The sequence below is a fragment of the Argentina anserina genome, chromosome 2, assembly GCF_933775445.1.
Source record: "Argentina anserina chromosome 2, drPotAnse1.1, whole genome shotgun sequence".
NCBI lineage: Eukaryota > Viridiplantae > Streptophyta > Magnoliopsida > Rosales > Rosaceae > Argentina > Argentina anserina.
In genome coordinates, this window is record NC_065873.1 from 28,269,851 (window position 1) to 28,284,619 (window position 14,769).

The 14,769-nt window shown below is 38.7% G+C and overlaps 4 protein-coding genes across 5 annotated transcripts in view; 1 reads left to right on the plus strand and 3 right to left on the minus strand.

Moving 5' to 3' along the window:
• Nucleotides 1-5,410, minus strand: part of LOC126785115 (F-box protein SKIP31) — a 58,119-nt gene extending 52,709 nt beyond the window's left edge. Inside the window, exon 1 of the mRNA XM_050510711.1 lies at nucleotides 5,404-5,410. The gene's annotated coding sequence lies outside the window, so the exon portion shown is untranslated. The remainder of the gene's footprint in view (nucleotides 1-5,403) is intronic.
• On the minus strand, nucleotides 67-2,918 carry LOC126785113 (uncharacterized). The gene is made up of 7 exons (XM_050510708.1): nucleotides 2,656-2,918; nucleotides 2,307-2,396; nucleotides 2,115-2,195; nucleotides 1,883-2,014; nucleotides 1,197-1,418; nucleotides 890-982; nucleotides 67-514 (listed from the first exon to the last, which is right to left on the minus strand). Exons 1-7 carry the CDS (start codon nucleotides 2,884-2,886, stop codon nucleotides 353-355), a joined length of 1,011 nt encoding a protein of 336 aa, XP_050366665.1. The 5' UTR covers nucleotides 2,887-2,918; the 3' UTR covers nucleotides 67-352.
• On the plus strand, nucleotides 4,754-9,469 carry LOC126785096 (O-fucosyltransferase 16). 2 transcript variants are annotated; one of them, XM_050510685.1, is made up of 10 exons: nucleotides 4,754-4,911; nucleotides 4,986-5,036; nucleotides 5,119-5,212; nucleotides 5,345-5,421; nucleotides 5,779-5,867; nucleotides 6,018-6,201; nucleotides 7,090-7,271; nucleotides 7,553-7,655; nucleotides 7,796-8,127; nucleotides 8,225-9,469. In XM_050510685.1, exons 1-10 carry the CDS (start codon nucleotides 4,762-4,764, stop codon nucleotides 8,667-8,669), a joined length of 1,707 nt encoding a protein of 568 aa, XP_050366642.1. In that variant the 5' UTR covers nucleotides 4,754-4,761; the 3' UTR covers nucleotides 8,670-9,469. The 2 variants fall into 2 exon arrangements, with proteins under 2 accessions (XP_050366642.1, XP_050366643.1); XM_050510686.1 differs by having other exon boundaries at nucleotides 4,757-4,906.
• Nucleotides 9,470-9,702: 233 nt separating this feature from the next.
• On the minus strand, nucleotides 9,703-13,592 carry LOC126785105 (uncharacterized). The gene is made up of 11 exons (XM_050510695.1): nucleotides 12,919-13,592; nucleotides 12,706-12,812; nucleotides 12,425-12,618; nucleotides 12,155-12,194; nucleotides 11,764-11,845; nucleotides 11,548-11,625; nucleotides 11,310-11,435; nucleotides 10,741-10,862; nucleotides 10,467-10,506; nucleotides 10,291-10,365; nucleotides 9,703-10,132 (listed from the first exon to the last, which is right to left on the minus strand). Exons 1-11 carry the CDS (start codon nucleotides 13,239-13,241, stop codon nucleotides 9,925-9,927), a joined length of 1,395 nt encoding a protein of 464 aa, XP_050366652.1. The 5' UTR covers nucleotides 13,242-13,592; the 3' UTR covers nucleotides 9,703-9,924.
• Between the last annotated feature and the right edge of the window lie 1,177 nt (nucleotides 13,593-14,769).

The following is a 14,769-nucleotide window of genomic DNA, read 5'->3' on the forward strand; positions in this document are numbered from 1 at the left end:
GATGGATGCACGGTTTGGTGTTCAATCAAACAATTCTCTGGACATTCCTTAAGATCAAAATACAGCTTTTAGAATTTACTCAAACAAATTACCGAGTAAAACGTTGTAGTCAAAATGGTATTTCATTTGATTGATAATTGGAAATGGACTAAAATGATCCAGTTGTGTCTGCCATGAAAAAACAACCAGTCTACTGCTTGCTCATCCGTCTTAACTCCCGTCTCACCATGTGTCTTCTAAAAGGGCACATATTGATATTCTAGTGTAGCAGCTCACAAAGACCCACCAGCCTACTAGAGCTGGTGAGTTTCCAGTTATAACTTTCCATTATATGCAATTCCACACAGAGCATCTAAACATTTTCACCTGGAGGTAATTCTGCAAGCTTTGGAGGACTACCAAGTACTCGTTCCATATCAAAACGAACTTCTATGTTGCGAAGGCTATATCCGACTACCATTAGCCAATAAAGCAGCTTTGCAAGTTCTGGTGCAGTTGTTGATGTTACACTAGCCTGTATACAACAAGGATATATTCAACTCAAGTAACTCAAATCAATTCTTTTGTAAAAGTAGGTCAGGCTACTATCCTAAAAGAAAAATATCCAAGTACGGGGTTCAAATCATGACTTTTACTCCATTATACAGATAAAGCAGTTCATTCCTAGTTCAGAGTGTTTAGTCCGACTCCACAGCCCCACGGTGGCAGCTACTAGATATAATATAATATAATTAGGTCAAGCTCAGAGTCTGCCTCAAACAACCTAGTTTACTAGTTGTTGGTGCAGATTATGACCTTGACAAAAATGATTTGAACACAACAGATTATAGGAAGGATGCAATGACCCATAAACCAGAGACTAAATAGAGAGCTGAATCGAAAGGCATACCTTCATCTGGCTAGGATCGGAAACAGCCAAAAGCCGCTTGATGAATGTATCCATTGCAACCACAACATCATCTCCAGCAGTACTAGTTAACTCCTACATATTTTAGCACAATTAAACAAATGTAAGAAAGAGATTGACGCTACCTCATAAATAATTCATAACAAAAATAAAGTTCACTATCCTGGGGCTATTCCAAGTTTCCAAATCAAATAAGTTTAAGTTAAATATATAAGTATTAACAAAAGTAATGCTGATCATTCCCTTCCTCGTGGATAACATAGAAGGGAGCTCACATGAACTTGTTTACCTTTATATTTTGGGGCTCCAGAGACTTGAGATACTCCAACAATTCATTTTGTCCATTCGCAGATTTCCTACCAACTTCCTGATACAATTCCTCAATCTCTGCTTCAAGTAACTCTATGTACTTCTTTGCATCTATTTTCTCAGGTCCAGAAACATTATTCCACCTAATAACTTCACCTGACACATTCTTCTTCTGTGTACCAGGTGCATAATCTGGTGCATCCTATTAAAGTCACAGGCTCAAATTAGCACTATATACAGATTCTACAAAGAAACATCGTAAGTAATGCGGATATGACAAAACCATATGAATGAGTACAAAATATGTGTATGCGCCGCTGAATGAGTGGTTTTACAAAAATAAAATAAATAAAACTAAAACTGTTCATGAGAAAGCAGCAGCCAAAGATGAGAATCACTACCTAAAAGTACACACCTTTGAAAACAACAAGGCCAACATATTACGTCAGACACAATACATGTATCATCTATACAAAGTTCAATAATCAATATAATGCGAAGACATTTTACATATCAGACAAAGCCTTCTTAAGCACTCTTTTATGGAGGGATATGTTAAGTGGTGCCACCAAAAACTGCTTTCTTCACCCAAGGATGATATATTAAAAGGTTTATTTAGTGACCAAATAAAATTCTCTTAAAGAAAAAAAGAGAGAAAGAATCAACCCTTTTCTCTTGCCCTTCAGGAAGGGCAATCGGCTCCAAACTTTGCTGTAGTTCCAACCTGTACTGTGCATTCTGAAACATATATCCGGTCATCATGATACTGTACATAAGTTGTGCAAGATTTTCGGCAACCTGAAACGGAAGTCAACAATTCATCCCCCTGACCGTTCAGAAACTCTCAAAAACATTGATTAAATTCTGCATTAGCTAAAATTGTGAGTTATATCCTTACCGTAGAAACTGTAACTGTAAAAAATTGTGGGGGTAGTGTTCCAATCATGTTTGTCACAGTTTGACGCATTGCATCAACCACCTACATGAAAAGTGATAAAAAAAACGACACCCCCTCAAGAAAGTTAGGCATCTTCCTCATCATTCATCAACATTAAGAACGTACATCAACGTGCCAAAGACATATACACACCTGCTGGGGTGCTCTCTTTACAAACAGCTCCATAAACTCAGGCTGCACATTTTTCACATACTCCAATAGAATCTCCCTCCTGCTCTTTGGCTTTTGAATTCCACAAAGTAAATAAAAAATATAATCAGCCATAGGAACTAGCTAGGCAATCACATGTAGGTTTAAACTGCACAATGCTACAGGCATGCATGACATGTCTAAATCAAAACTCTAAACATTGATGTTCTTGGCATTCATGATTACATAGTGAAATAAAATCAATCACTATAAATTTATTATAGTACAAAACTATAAGTAACAGCTAAGCTATATCATCACCATCCATAAAGCAGAATAATGGAGAGAGTACCAGAGTGCCATTGGTTTGCTTGGAATCACCGGAGGAGGGATTGAGGCCATCGTAGTTCTTGGAAGAATCGTAAGCCTCGAGTCTCAAGCTGATTCTTCTACCTTTGGTTTTCGTTTTTATTGGGAAACTAAGCGTAGAAGAAGAAGAAGAGGACCCAACCCAAGAATGAGGAGAAGATGAAGATGATTTTGGCGCAAGAAGAAGAGAGGGCTTCACCGTCAAGGAATACATGGTCTCTCTCTCACAACAACAATTCAATAGTTTCGGAATTCCTAAAGCTCGGCTTTTTTACGGAGAGAGAGTGAGAATTGCAGGGATGAGGTTTTGCACGCGTGCTTTAAACGTGCGTCTGCGGCTGCGCTGTAGGGATGGGCTCGACGTTGGGCTGGAGACAAATTAGATAGGCTTAATTAGCTAATCGAACTAGCCCGTGAGATGTGAAGACGAGTCCATAATTTAGTTGTGCGCGCATATGTGAAGACAAATTAGGGTTTGATGTTGTTGACTTGTGCAACTATGAGGGACTATGTTGCTTAGAATCGGCTAGAGTACGCGGAAGTGTTTTTTTTAATTTTATTAAGAAATGAGTACGTTTTGAAAATGTCAAAATAATAATTATATATATAAATTATACAAAAAATTAGGAAGCGGTTTCATAAGCTTTTGCCTCAAAAATTAGTTGCATAAATACTCTAAATAGGGCAGAAAATATGAGAAAGAAGAATCATATTCACCATAAATGTAGAAGTTAAAATATATATTTTTAAATGCATAGATCAGAGTGGTTAATTAAGAAAAAATCTAAGAAAATTAATGACCAATCAGACATTATAAAGGAAAAAAACTTAACAATTGACATATGAAAAGGGAGATGGAAAATGGTCAATTAATGGGTCATTTTAGCAAATTATTGGTATGGACTCGATCCCTCTTTGGCTCTTTACATAGAAAAAAGGGCATGGAGCTCATTCTATCTTTAAAATTTAATTGTATTTCACATCATGTAATCGATCGATATATTAGTGTCGAGCATTCTTAAGATTCAATTTAAGAGTGATCGATAGTAAAAAGATGAGCAATGGTATTTCATTGCTCTAAAAAAGTATTTTAAAAGAGCACTTGTATCTGTTATATCAATTTTCAAAAGACTAAATTTTGCCCAACCTAAAACGAAGTTCTGGATCCGGTGTATGTTGTATACTCTATACAACAGCCACCAAGTATACAACAGACATTGGTTACATATTTGGCAAACTTTTAAATATATGTAATGAATCAACAAAAACATGTGTGCGCATCTACATCATTCAATAGTTTTAAGATTTCCACATTTGTGAAAGACATAACATATAGTATAGTTATCTAATCTAGCAATATTCGTCTACCAAAATGGTCACTCAAATCAGCTAATAAGTTACATTAATAGCCCTGTTGTCAAAAAAAAAGTTACATTAATAGCCCCTCTAATCGCATATTCCTATATTTCACAAGTTCTCCAAGACAAACTTGTGAACTTACATCTCTATCAACTCACCAATTTGATCAAATAGATACACGAGGATTGGTCCAAAAACTTCCTTATACACTACAAGAGTTCAACTTTTTCCCGATAGTTATCGAGTAAGCTAAGATACTCTCATGAAATGTGTGTCAACACGGATTCATATGTCCTCATATGAAGTAAGGAATATTAGTTGGAGCATGGTCGATTCAACTAGAACGTGCAAGAAAATACTATTGTTTATTTGCGGAGTTCAGGTGAACCTCCACGGGGTGGAGGGAAGAATTTTCGGTTTATTTGATAGGAAAGAACAGAGCAGCAGAGACTGTCACCAATTTAACCCAAAACAATGAGCCAATGCCAGCCAGGCTAAACCAAACTCGCCCCAAAAATCTCGAATTCAGAGAAGCTCGGAGGAGGAGGGGCCAAGACGTTGGGGTCGTCGTAGCTGATTAGAGCTCTGGGAGGGATTGCTTGCTCTCAGAACACTCTATAGTCTATCCTAATTTCTATTTATAAGCTCATTTCATTTCGGAGCTTTTTTCTCTCATTATAAAAAGGAGCGACCGAAACCAGAAGCCGGAAACACACACACACACACGAAAATGGCGCCACTGCGGCGGCGCCACCAGTACCACCACCGGCTCCGGTACCTTATCCCGCTCATTTCCGCCGTCTCCGGCGCGCTTCTCATCCTCTTCGCCGTTATCTTCTTGTTCCTCGCTCCTACTCCCTTCGATGCTCATCAACGTCAGGTCCGCCTCACTCTCGCTCTCTCGCATTCATCTCACCTTGATTTCTGTGTTGATTCCTCGTGCTCTGGTTGCAGAATGATCGGGTCGACGATGCGATTGGAGATGTAGTAGCGTTCCGCGTTCCGGTTAGGGTTTCGTTTTTGTTGAATTTGAAGGTTTTTTGCTTGATCTCTGTAGATTTCTGACTTGCTTGTTCATAACTACTAGAGCCGTGGACGAAAATCGTCCGATCGTGATCTTTGGACTTCCAGGAATGCGAATCTCTACTACGGATGCAGCGATGCCAGCAAGAAGTTTCCAAGTGCGGATTCACTCTAGTATTGCATTTCGATTTCGTGTTTCGAAAAGCATTGATTCTTCATTTTAGTATTGTATATTTGTTCTACAATGGCGGTAGTGATATTAGTTTCATTAAATTTGTACATACTTGCAGAAGTCCAAGATGTGACGCGTCCTAATAGGTATTTGGCGATTGCAACAAGTGGAGGCTTGAATCAACAGCGAACCGGGGTAAGCATCTATGCATTGGTAGTAAGCATGATGAATTGCTTTGATAGTTGTTGAGAGTTTTAGGAGTGATGTTTGATTTATCTCGACTCTGACGGTGATTGATAGTCTATGTGAGGATAGAAGTGTTAGAGGAGTGTAATGTAGAGTTAGCGGTTGCCTGGTGTTGATTAAGATATGGATGATGTTTGCAGTCTTACTTAAATTTGTTTCTTGCATTAGTTGTTATATGTTAAATCTGCGTGGAATCAGTGGCACAGGTTGGTTGCCTTTTGTTCAGTTTATTTTAAACTGGAACTAGTGTAGTTGTCGTCTCTTTAACTGCTGGAGCTAAGCTTACTGTATATGTACCTTTGGCAGATTACAGATGCTGTTGTTGCTGCTCGCATACTGAATGCTAGTCTTGTTGTTCCAAAGTTGGACCAGAAATCTTTCTGGAAGGATGTGAGGTAAGACGAATGGCATATCCTCTTTATTTGCATTCTAGATTACAGAATTATCTTACTTAGATGAACACACAGCCATTCACATATAATGCATTCACTGGTTAAAATTTTGTATAAAATATGCGATAATGTGTTTTTGCTTTTCTTCTGCAGCGAATTTTCTGAAATCTTTGATGTTGATTATTTTATATCATTTCTGTCAAAAGACGTTAAAATCATTAAGCAACTCCCTAGAAGGGGAGGTAAAACATGGACTCCATATAATATGCGCGTCCCAAGGAAGTGTAATGAAAAATGTTATCAGACTCGTCTACTACCTGTTCTTATGAAAAAGCATGTAAGCACTCTGTTCTCTTAATGGATATCTTATGAACTTGTTTTTTTTAATTAATATACAGTAGTAGCACTTCATTCCTCTTTGCTCAATATGTATCTTAATATTATTTTCTGCCAGTTGCACGTGGCATGTCATGATGTTTCCCTGTTACATAAGCTACAACTTATCTCATGAACGAAATTGAAACATTGTCACAACTGCTAGTGAATCCTTATGTGACGTAAACACAGGCATCTTGAGCTTGCATTCAATGCATTCATTGACGAGCTATTTTGGTTTCCCCGTTTCCCCAATTTTTCAATCTGTTGTTCTCATAAGACTCTGTTTCCCTTTCGATAGATTGGTCGTGATACATATATTCTAACAAAATCCATCTACTTCTGAAGTCTGGAAGGGTTGTTTTCTTCAATCACAAAATGCTCAAGTCCTAGAGTTACATCTTCTATCATCTATGGCCCTAAAATTAAATTTATATAACACTAACCTTGTCTAAAATTATTTTTATTGTAATAATATCTTTTATCACCCATTGCTATTAGAAGGCATCTCCTTTCACTTCCTTAGTTTTTACCCAATTTTGTCCCCTTTTATCCCATTTGTTTGTCTGTGGCTGATTAGACCGGAGTGTGTAGTCTTCATCAAGCTCAGAGCGAAGATAATAGTTTTTCCAGTCAATTACTAAGTCTGAGCTTGGGCCCAAGATTCATATTATATATTTAACTAAGGCCAAAAGATCAAATTGATATTAGTATTGTGAACCTCTGTGATTACACATAAATTTAATTGATTAAAATTGTAGGCTCTCGTGACCTTAGCCCAAGTTAAGCTGGAGTTAGGTTCAGATCCAAAACCAAAAAAAGGAACTTATTACTCTTCATTTTGTGACAGGCAGTTCAGCTCACAAAGTTTGATTACAGACTTGCAAACAGGTTGAGTACAGATTTGCAAAAATTGAGATGCAGAGTGAATTATCATGCTTTAAAGTTTACTGAGCCAATACAGAAAATGGGTGAGACGTTGGTTCGTCGAATGAGGATGAAAAGCAAGCACTATATCACGTTGCACCTGAGGTAATTTTGTTTGGCTTTTCTATTTTGGGTGTTAGATACAACTTAATTATAGAGTTATATACAGTTTTCAATTGTGGCCCTATCTTTCTTGGATATTATCTTGACCCATAAATTTCCATGTCGAGCATGTGGTTACACATGTATCTTTATGTCTATGTGATACACTAGCTATAATGTTTGCAAGTAGATTAATACAACCTCTCAAATTTATGTCCTGACGTTGCAACTTCAAGGGTTGCTTGTAAGATGGTATCTTGATTTTAAATAGTTTCTTTTTATAGGTTTGAATCTGATATGCTTGCATTCTCTGGATGCTATTATGGTGGAGGAGACAAAGAAAGGAAAGACCTTGGTGTAATACGAAAGAGGTGGAAAACTCTACATGTAAGTACTAAAGTGTAACTGAATCTGTTTGTGCGAACTTGAAGTCTCCTGAATAATGCTGTATGTCTTGGAATGATTTTTCTCATTCAGATGGATTCTATAGAATGTGTGTATCTGACATATATTATATTGAGGTGCAGATAAGCAACCCTGATAAGCCAAGGAGGCATGGGAGATGTCCCCTTACTCCAGAAGAGGTTGGTCTGATGTTGAGAGCACTGGGTTATGGCAGTGATGTTCATATTTATGTGGCATCAGGGGAAGTGTATGGAGGGGAAGAAACATTGGCGCCCCTTAAAGCACTATTCCCCAACTTCTATTCAAAAGAGACCATAGCAACCAAAGAGGAGTTAGAACCATTCTATTCATTTTCTTCGCGCATGGCTGCACTTGATTTTATAGTATGCGATGAAAGTGATGTTTTTGTTACTAACAACAATGGTAATATGGCCAAAATATTAGCTGGACGAAGGTAAGCTGTCTCTTTATTCCCCCCTTCTTTTATTCTCTTCTTTTTATAATATTCTTCTCCTTTTTTGTTTAGTTTTGGCATCTTGTGTTTATTGCAGGAGATATTTTGGGCATAAGCCTACTATTCGTCCAAACGCTAAAAAGCTTTATCGATTGTTCTTAAGCAAAGAGAACACAACTTGGGAAGCTTTTGCATCCAGTGTTCGTACTTACCAGAGAGGCTTTATTGGTGAGCCACATGAAGGGAGGCCAGGCAGGGGTGGGTTTCATGAGAACCCACATACCTGCATATGTGAAAATACTCAGGCTAAAGTCAAGAAATATGTAGATCCTAGAAAATTTGGTAGGGTTAGTAATGTAACAAGAAAAGATGAAGTAGAAGCCGATGTTCAAGACTCAGAAGATGATCCAGAATGGCCCGACTCTGATGAGGATGATGATCTAAGTGTCCCAGTGGAGAATGATCAGTTTAACAGAACTACAGAGGATTATGATACAGTAAACTCTGAGGAACCTGAATTGGAGGAGCTCATTTCTGACTAGATGAATCTATCTCGACATGTGCACTATTGCTTCCTCATATGACTCATCAACTATTTCCAGCTCAAAGCCAGATGATTTACCATATACCCTCCCTCCGTGTCATTGTATATACAGATTGCAGAATGAGAAGGAATGATGAAGTGCATACTACTTCTGGGAATATTTTAGCTTGAACCTCGCTTCATGGCAGTTAAACTGATGTCCGGCCTTCAACTTGAAAACATACGGTGCAATGTGAGGGTATGCAAGGGTCTGTGCTTTCGGGCTGAAGATGAAGATGGATCTTATATGGATACAGTGTGTTTGCGTTGATGGGGAAGCATGTATGTGAACAGTAGTCAGCTGCCAGAAAAAGTGTGTTGTGACGGAGTCTTGGGGTTTAATCTTTAGAATAGACTGCTCCGATGAGGATTTATGAATCGTTTTCAGCTAAGGATTCTGAATCGGGGATCTTTAGGCATGCTATACCTATTCTTGAATTTTGATCAGACAATTGAGTGACAGGTCATTGCTGTAAATTAAATCTGAACGTCGGGAAAACTTTTTTGGGTAGATTTTTCATTTTCACAGATTTGAAGTCAATCTGGCGGGGGAAAGGTCCGAGGATAGAATGAGTTCCGGTGACCGGGGTATCTTCCGATTGTCTACATGAGTTTTAGGGTTTCATTTTCTGAGATTTGAATGGTAGAAGGTTCGTTAAAGTTATTTTTCATCCTCATCTGCTGAGTGCTGATGATACCTTGAAGTATTTATGGATGAGTTGAAAATTTTACTTCTATACATAACTACATAAGTAATTGATTTGAGATCAAGTTGAGCTAGATAGTCTACCTGTATGGAGTCTGGTTTTTGGATAGAATAAATGGGACAGCATTTCGCCACGACTTTTTCAACAGCAATATTGCATGACTTGGAGTCCTCAGAAATTGTCTTGGAACGTTTTCCAATCTGATATTCTCCCTGAGCATATGGGCATTTTCAATGTGAAATTTAGGATTCACTCATTAGATATAAAACATCTATATAAGAAAACTGAAAAGAAAGGATTGGATGTTCAAGTTCTAATCCCAAAGCATATACCAAGTTTACAAGACAAATGGAACTCCCAACGGGATAATGGGAAATGTAACGAAATCCAAAATGAGAAGATAGCCATTGAAAAAAATGAACAAATATATTTCGACCGTCACATGACGAGTTCAATCTGCGTAATTGGACTTGGAGCAATATTCTAAACATCCTAACAATCACCCTTTCACTGGGGATAAACTTCTGGTGGTTCATCTTCTGGAGGAACTGCATCCTCTGGAGGTGGTGGTTCCTTCTTTGGAATCGATAAGTGCGTAGCAGGTTTCGTAAAGTCAAAGTTTGCGTAGACATCACGAGGCTTTTTACGAGGTTGGATTGATAGTAACTGGCTAGAATCACCTACAACATCTGCCCACCCATAATGCGGCACAGCCCTTGAATAAAAACAAAACCATCAAATTACTTCAACTGAACGCTTTGATATCAAAGTTTTACTTTATCTTAGAAAATTGCAGTGCATACTTTCCTATAGGATTTCAAAGTGTAGAAATATGTACAGGAATGGAGAATAGAGACAGTGAGTGACTCTTACTCGTAATAGGTCTCCTCATCCACAACAATATCCCAGCTTTCACCTGTTGTGCTCTTCCCATATTTGTGCACTTTACTGCAACGACAAATGCACATTAAAAAAGAAAAAGAAAAACTTTATACACAGACCCAATTCAAATCTATACACCAATGTGCAAGGTTATTTTGTTTGCATACCCATTTCCTGTGTGTTCTTCTCCCCATGTCCTTGACCAACCTAGACATCAAAGAACAAAATATTAGCTACACCAAATTAGATGTGGATTTCGTTGACAATGTATTCAAATTAGAACAAGGATATTAGGAATTCATTCCAAACTCCTTAAGGAAAGATATGGATACTAGTCACCACATAAGTTACAATGATATGATCATATCGTGTTGGTAAACAACATAAATGCAGAAAAAGAACTGTGAGTAGAGTATTTATATTCAAAATCGCCGGACATACGTTCATCATTAGAAGTTACATGCCATGTTTCCCCTTGTCGTGAACCTATACCCTCAAAGAACTTCTCTTCCCACTTGTCTCCCCATTTGGTTCCGAGTGAAGTCTCTGCCCATTTATCTGTCCTGATATTTAAGAAATTGAAAGAGTAACATAGGGTGAGATGGCTCCTTCAGTTAAGAAATAGACATATAAGGTCCACCTGCTTAATATCCATTGCTCACCCTTGTTAAATGATGGAAAAAAAAAGGAAAAAAAAAACTGAGAATAAGAATAGGAGCACCGAACAGAACAATGATACGATAACAAAGTTTTGTTTTGGTTTCTCTATTTTTAACTTTCATTTCAACAAAGTTAATTAAATAACGATTGAATTAATTACATTCTGAGACAGTAAGACATGTCATTGGATAAGTCAGCGAAAACACCCTACGAAATTAACAATAATTGAACCAAATGGCTAGAGAGTTTTAATTGTATTGTGAAATTTTAATTGTACAAAGATCAAATTAGTGAGGCGGAGCCGGATTAAAATTAGCAAAGAATCAAGTTGAGAATAGCTAAGAAAAAACCATTTCAGTACAGATCCTCTTCCGTCATAATGCTCTCCCCACTTCTCCCACCAAGACTGTTCATTAAGTCTACCCCATTTGTGTGCTCCTTTCTCAGTCCAGCCTTTGGCATCATATTTCTCCCACCTGTCTCAAAATTACGCATATCGACATACATATATATTATTGCATTTGTGCAAGGCATTATAAATATTAATAACTTAACATCATATCATTTGGCACCCCAAATGGATCTTACCATTTCTCAGACCACCCAGCATTTTCAGTGCCTGATTTTGCTCGTTTCTGTGCACTTCTCTCAATCCTTGCTAGGTTACTGCACTTTCAAATATACAGATCATAGTTTGGTAAGAAGATGAAACTAAGGTTTAAACACAACTGTATCTGGATTGCTTAGTCCATAAAAAGTAACCGAAAAAAAAATTAACCAAGGAAAGCTAGATTAAATAAAGACCTCCATTCATCTTGGTGAAGAACCTCTTGCCACGTTTCCCACCATGAATCTCCTTCGGCATTTCTACCAGATTTCTCTACACCTATGAAAATAGAAATTGTACATATAATGGCCTGCCAATATATACCAATGATAGATAATAATAATAGTAACTTTCGCAGAAAAACCACTAACTGAGATGTATGAACAATAAATAGGTAATCTATTATATTGTGCATAACTGTGATTCAATGCCCTCGGTCTCCATTTTGTTTGGCACGACATTGGGAAGTGTTCATTTCAGAATTTCTAGAAACATATATGAATAGGGCTACAAAATTTGGATTGCACAACCATGATTCTGAGCAGGACTGATATTGGCAAAATTTATAGATAGAAACAAGAGATATACCTAGCTCTTTGTATCCAGTCCAATCACTTTTCTCCCACCACTGTCAACGAGATCAATAAACTGAATTAAATGCATCCAACAGGTATAATTCTTATAAAAACAAATCCAGCGGATCAGAGCATCCAACTTGCCCTGATGTATTTTAGACTAAGTCTTTAGTGTTGCTTTCCACATTCATCTCAATCAAATGCAAATGCCCGATAAACTACGCTACGCCTTGGTTTAAGTTTCCGAACAAGCAAAGAACGACAAAGTAATGTATATAGATACCTCCTCTCTCCACTCCGAAGTGTTGTCCTGAGAAGCACCGCCCATCCGTGTCCACCTACATCTGTATCCAGTGTCCCCCAGCTCCTCCCCGCTTTCGCGATACCAAGTGCTTCCATCCTCATTAGTCCCCGACTCCTTCACATGCTCATTCAACAAGCTAATCCCCCAGTCCTTCTCATTTGCAATACCAGTATCTACACACAACCAAATGATAAATGCTTCATCACATTAGACTCAAATTACATCTTTTGACAATTTAACAACTGAGCTCATCAACTCACCTCTTTTCGGCGGAGTATCACGAGACTGTGGACCGGTAGTTCCCGGAGTACAGCGAGGCCGGCGGCGAGTGTACACCTTGTTGTTTTGCTTGGACGCAAATTGAGATCTGCAGCATTACAAAAAAAATGACAAGAGCAAATAGTAAAATTACTATTCTGAAAACCACAAAAGAACACAATCAAGGTCAAAAATCACAAACAGATAGAACGCACTGTTCAGAAGCAAAGGGCAATGCCGCAGCAGCTTTGAGTCCAGCTCTGTGAGTCGGCCTGTTCATGGAATCGAACCGCCGCTCATCGGAGTTCTTCCACTTCTCGGCGGCGGCGCTACTCCGAATAGGAACGACCGAGTCAGAACAGCAGCAGCTGATTCGACTCACCGCGAGTCGGTTGCCGCCTCCGCCGACGACGGTGATCCTCCGCCGCTTGGTGAGCTCGTCGAGGGAATGCGGCGGAGGGTGGTGGTGGTGGTGGAGGAAGGAGAGGCGGCTGAGGTGAGTCGCGAAGCCTCTAGTGGTGGCCGCCTCCATTGCCATTTTACGAAAATGCCATCGGAGCTAGCAACAGAGGGAGGTTGAGAGAGAGAGAGAGAGAGAGAGAGAGAGAGAGAGGGCGTAGGAGTAGCGGTGTGGTTGATTTGTTGGAGTCCAAGAAGAGGAGACCTGGGGGTTTGTTTGTTGGGGTTGAGCAAATCTATATTTGAATTTAAAAAATTAAACAAAAAAACAATGTGATTTGATTTGATTTGCTTTGCTTTATAGAGGAGAGGAGAAGGCCAATGAGAGCGACGGAGGGAATTTCGGGGCGAATCTTAACCACGATCAGACGGACGATGAGAGTTTGCGACCTCTCTCTCTCTCAGTCTCTCCCTGCTCTTCTCGTTTCTGAGTGACCGACTGATCGCTCTGACTTGTGCGGTGGGTGTGAGATAATGGAATATATATATATGTAATGAGATAAATACATACGAGAAATTGATAATACATACGATCTCGTTCCCGAGATTATCTTTGTACAGTTACACGTGAGCAGGCTGGGCCCATGGACTGTGCGTAGCTTCTATCTCATATGCCTGATTGGGGGGGTGGTGGAGCCGTCACTTAACAATACTTTCCATAAAACTCAAAAAATGCAACAAAACCAAAATGCGAAATCGGGTGGGTGGGTGGGATTCTTCTATATAATTGTTGATTAAAATTATATTAATCTGTCCATTTCTAAAGGAGGGGACCTCAAAACACTAATTGATACCTTATAATTGAGGCTGTTTTTAACTTTAACTTTTCAACAACAACAAAAAAAAAACGTTAAAGTTCATAATATCAGGCCAGTGATCGCAATTCTTTAACGGAAAATTTAAAAGAGTCATATCAGGTACAGTTTTAGCCGAAGTTTATCATTCAAAGGAAATGTACATAAAATTGCCATACACTTTCAGACTACTTGGAATTTACGGCCTCTAAGGGAAGTGTTACGTAACAAAAACACTTGGCCGAACCCTTAACCTACTCACCTAATGTCTATCTCTTGTTATCATATCCTATAAACTAAAATGAGTCAAATTTGGCTTTAGCTTATCTTCGCACTAAATAATAACGCACCAATCCCTTCTTATTTTTGTGGTTTTATGTTGGTTACTACTTATCTTCTTTTTAAAATGGCCTCGCATTATCCATAACTGAAATAGAAGATATCGCAAAGGCAATTGAGACAAGGTCGAACATTGTTTTCATGAACTTTTCTAAATGTTGTGGATCAAACTAAACGAGATACATATACATGGTCGGAGAGGCTTTTAAGTTGTGGAGGACTGAACGTAACATAATTTAAAAGCGCGATACTATAGCGACAGGGATTCAGTGACCCACCACTACTAGTGGAAAGGGAATCGCTCTCCTGGTCTCACCACGTGTCAGTAGCTAGCACCATGATGACATGGCCGGACCTTCTGGCGGATAAGCTACACAAATCTCGCATACGTGTAAATCAAGAAGTGGCAACAGAGCTCTGGTGGAATGGCGACACGTGTAAGGATTAAATACAAAACCATGGGTCTCTGCTTAG

What these genes read in the sequence shown, in the direction of transcription:
- LOC126785105 (XM_050510695.1), bottom strand. Translation starts at nt 13,241, where the DNA reads ATGGCAATGGAGGCGGCCACCACTAGAGGCTTCGCGACTCACCTCAGC. An exon ending in GACTGGATACAAAGAGCTAG is followed by an intron (nt 11,846 to 12,154) that starts GTATATCTCTTG and finishes CTATTTTCATAG; the next exon opens with GTGTAGAGAAATCTGGTAGA. An exon ending in CTTCACCAAGATGAATGGAG is followed by an intron (nt 11,626 to 11,763) that starts GTCTTTATTTAA and finishes TTGAAAGTGCAG; the next exon opens with TAACCTAGCAAGGATTGAGA.
- LOC126785113 (XM_050510708.1), bottom strand. Translation starts at nt 2,886, where the DNA reads ATGTATTCCTTGACGGTGAAGCCCTCTCTTCTTCTTGCGCCAAAATCA. An exon ending in TAAAGAGAGCACCCCAGCAG is followed by an intron (nt 2,196 to 2,306) that starts GTGTGTATATGT and finishes CTTTTCATGTAG; the next exon opens with GTGGTTGATGCAATGCGTCA. An exon ending in TTACAGTTACAGTTTCTACG is followed by an intron (nt 2,015 to 2,114) that starts GTAAGGATATAA and finishes CTTCCGTTTCAG; the next exon opens with GTTGCCGAAAATCTTGCACA.
- LOC126785096 (XM_050510685.1), top strand. Translation starts at nt 4,762, where the DNA reads ATGGCGCCACTGCGGCGGCGCCACCAGTACCACCACCGGCTCCGGTAC. An exon ending in CTGTTCTTATGAAAAAGCAT is followed by an intron (nt 6,202 to 7,089) that starts GTAAGCACTCTG and finishes ATTTTGTGACAG; the next exon opens with GCAGTTCAGCTCACAAAGTT. An exon ending in AAAATATTAGCTGGACGAAG is followed by an intron (nt 8,128 to 8,224) that starts GTAAGCTGTCTC and finishes TGTTTATTGCAG; the next exon opens with GAGATATTTTGGGCATAAGC.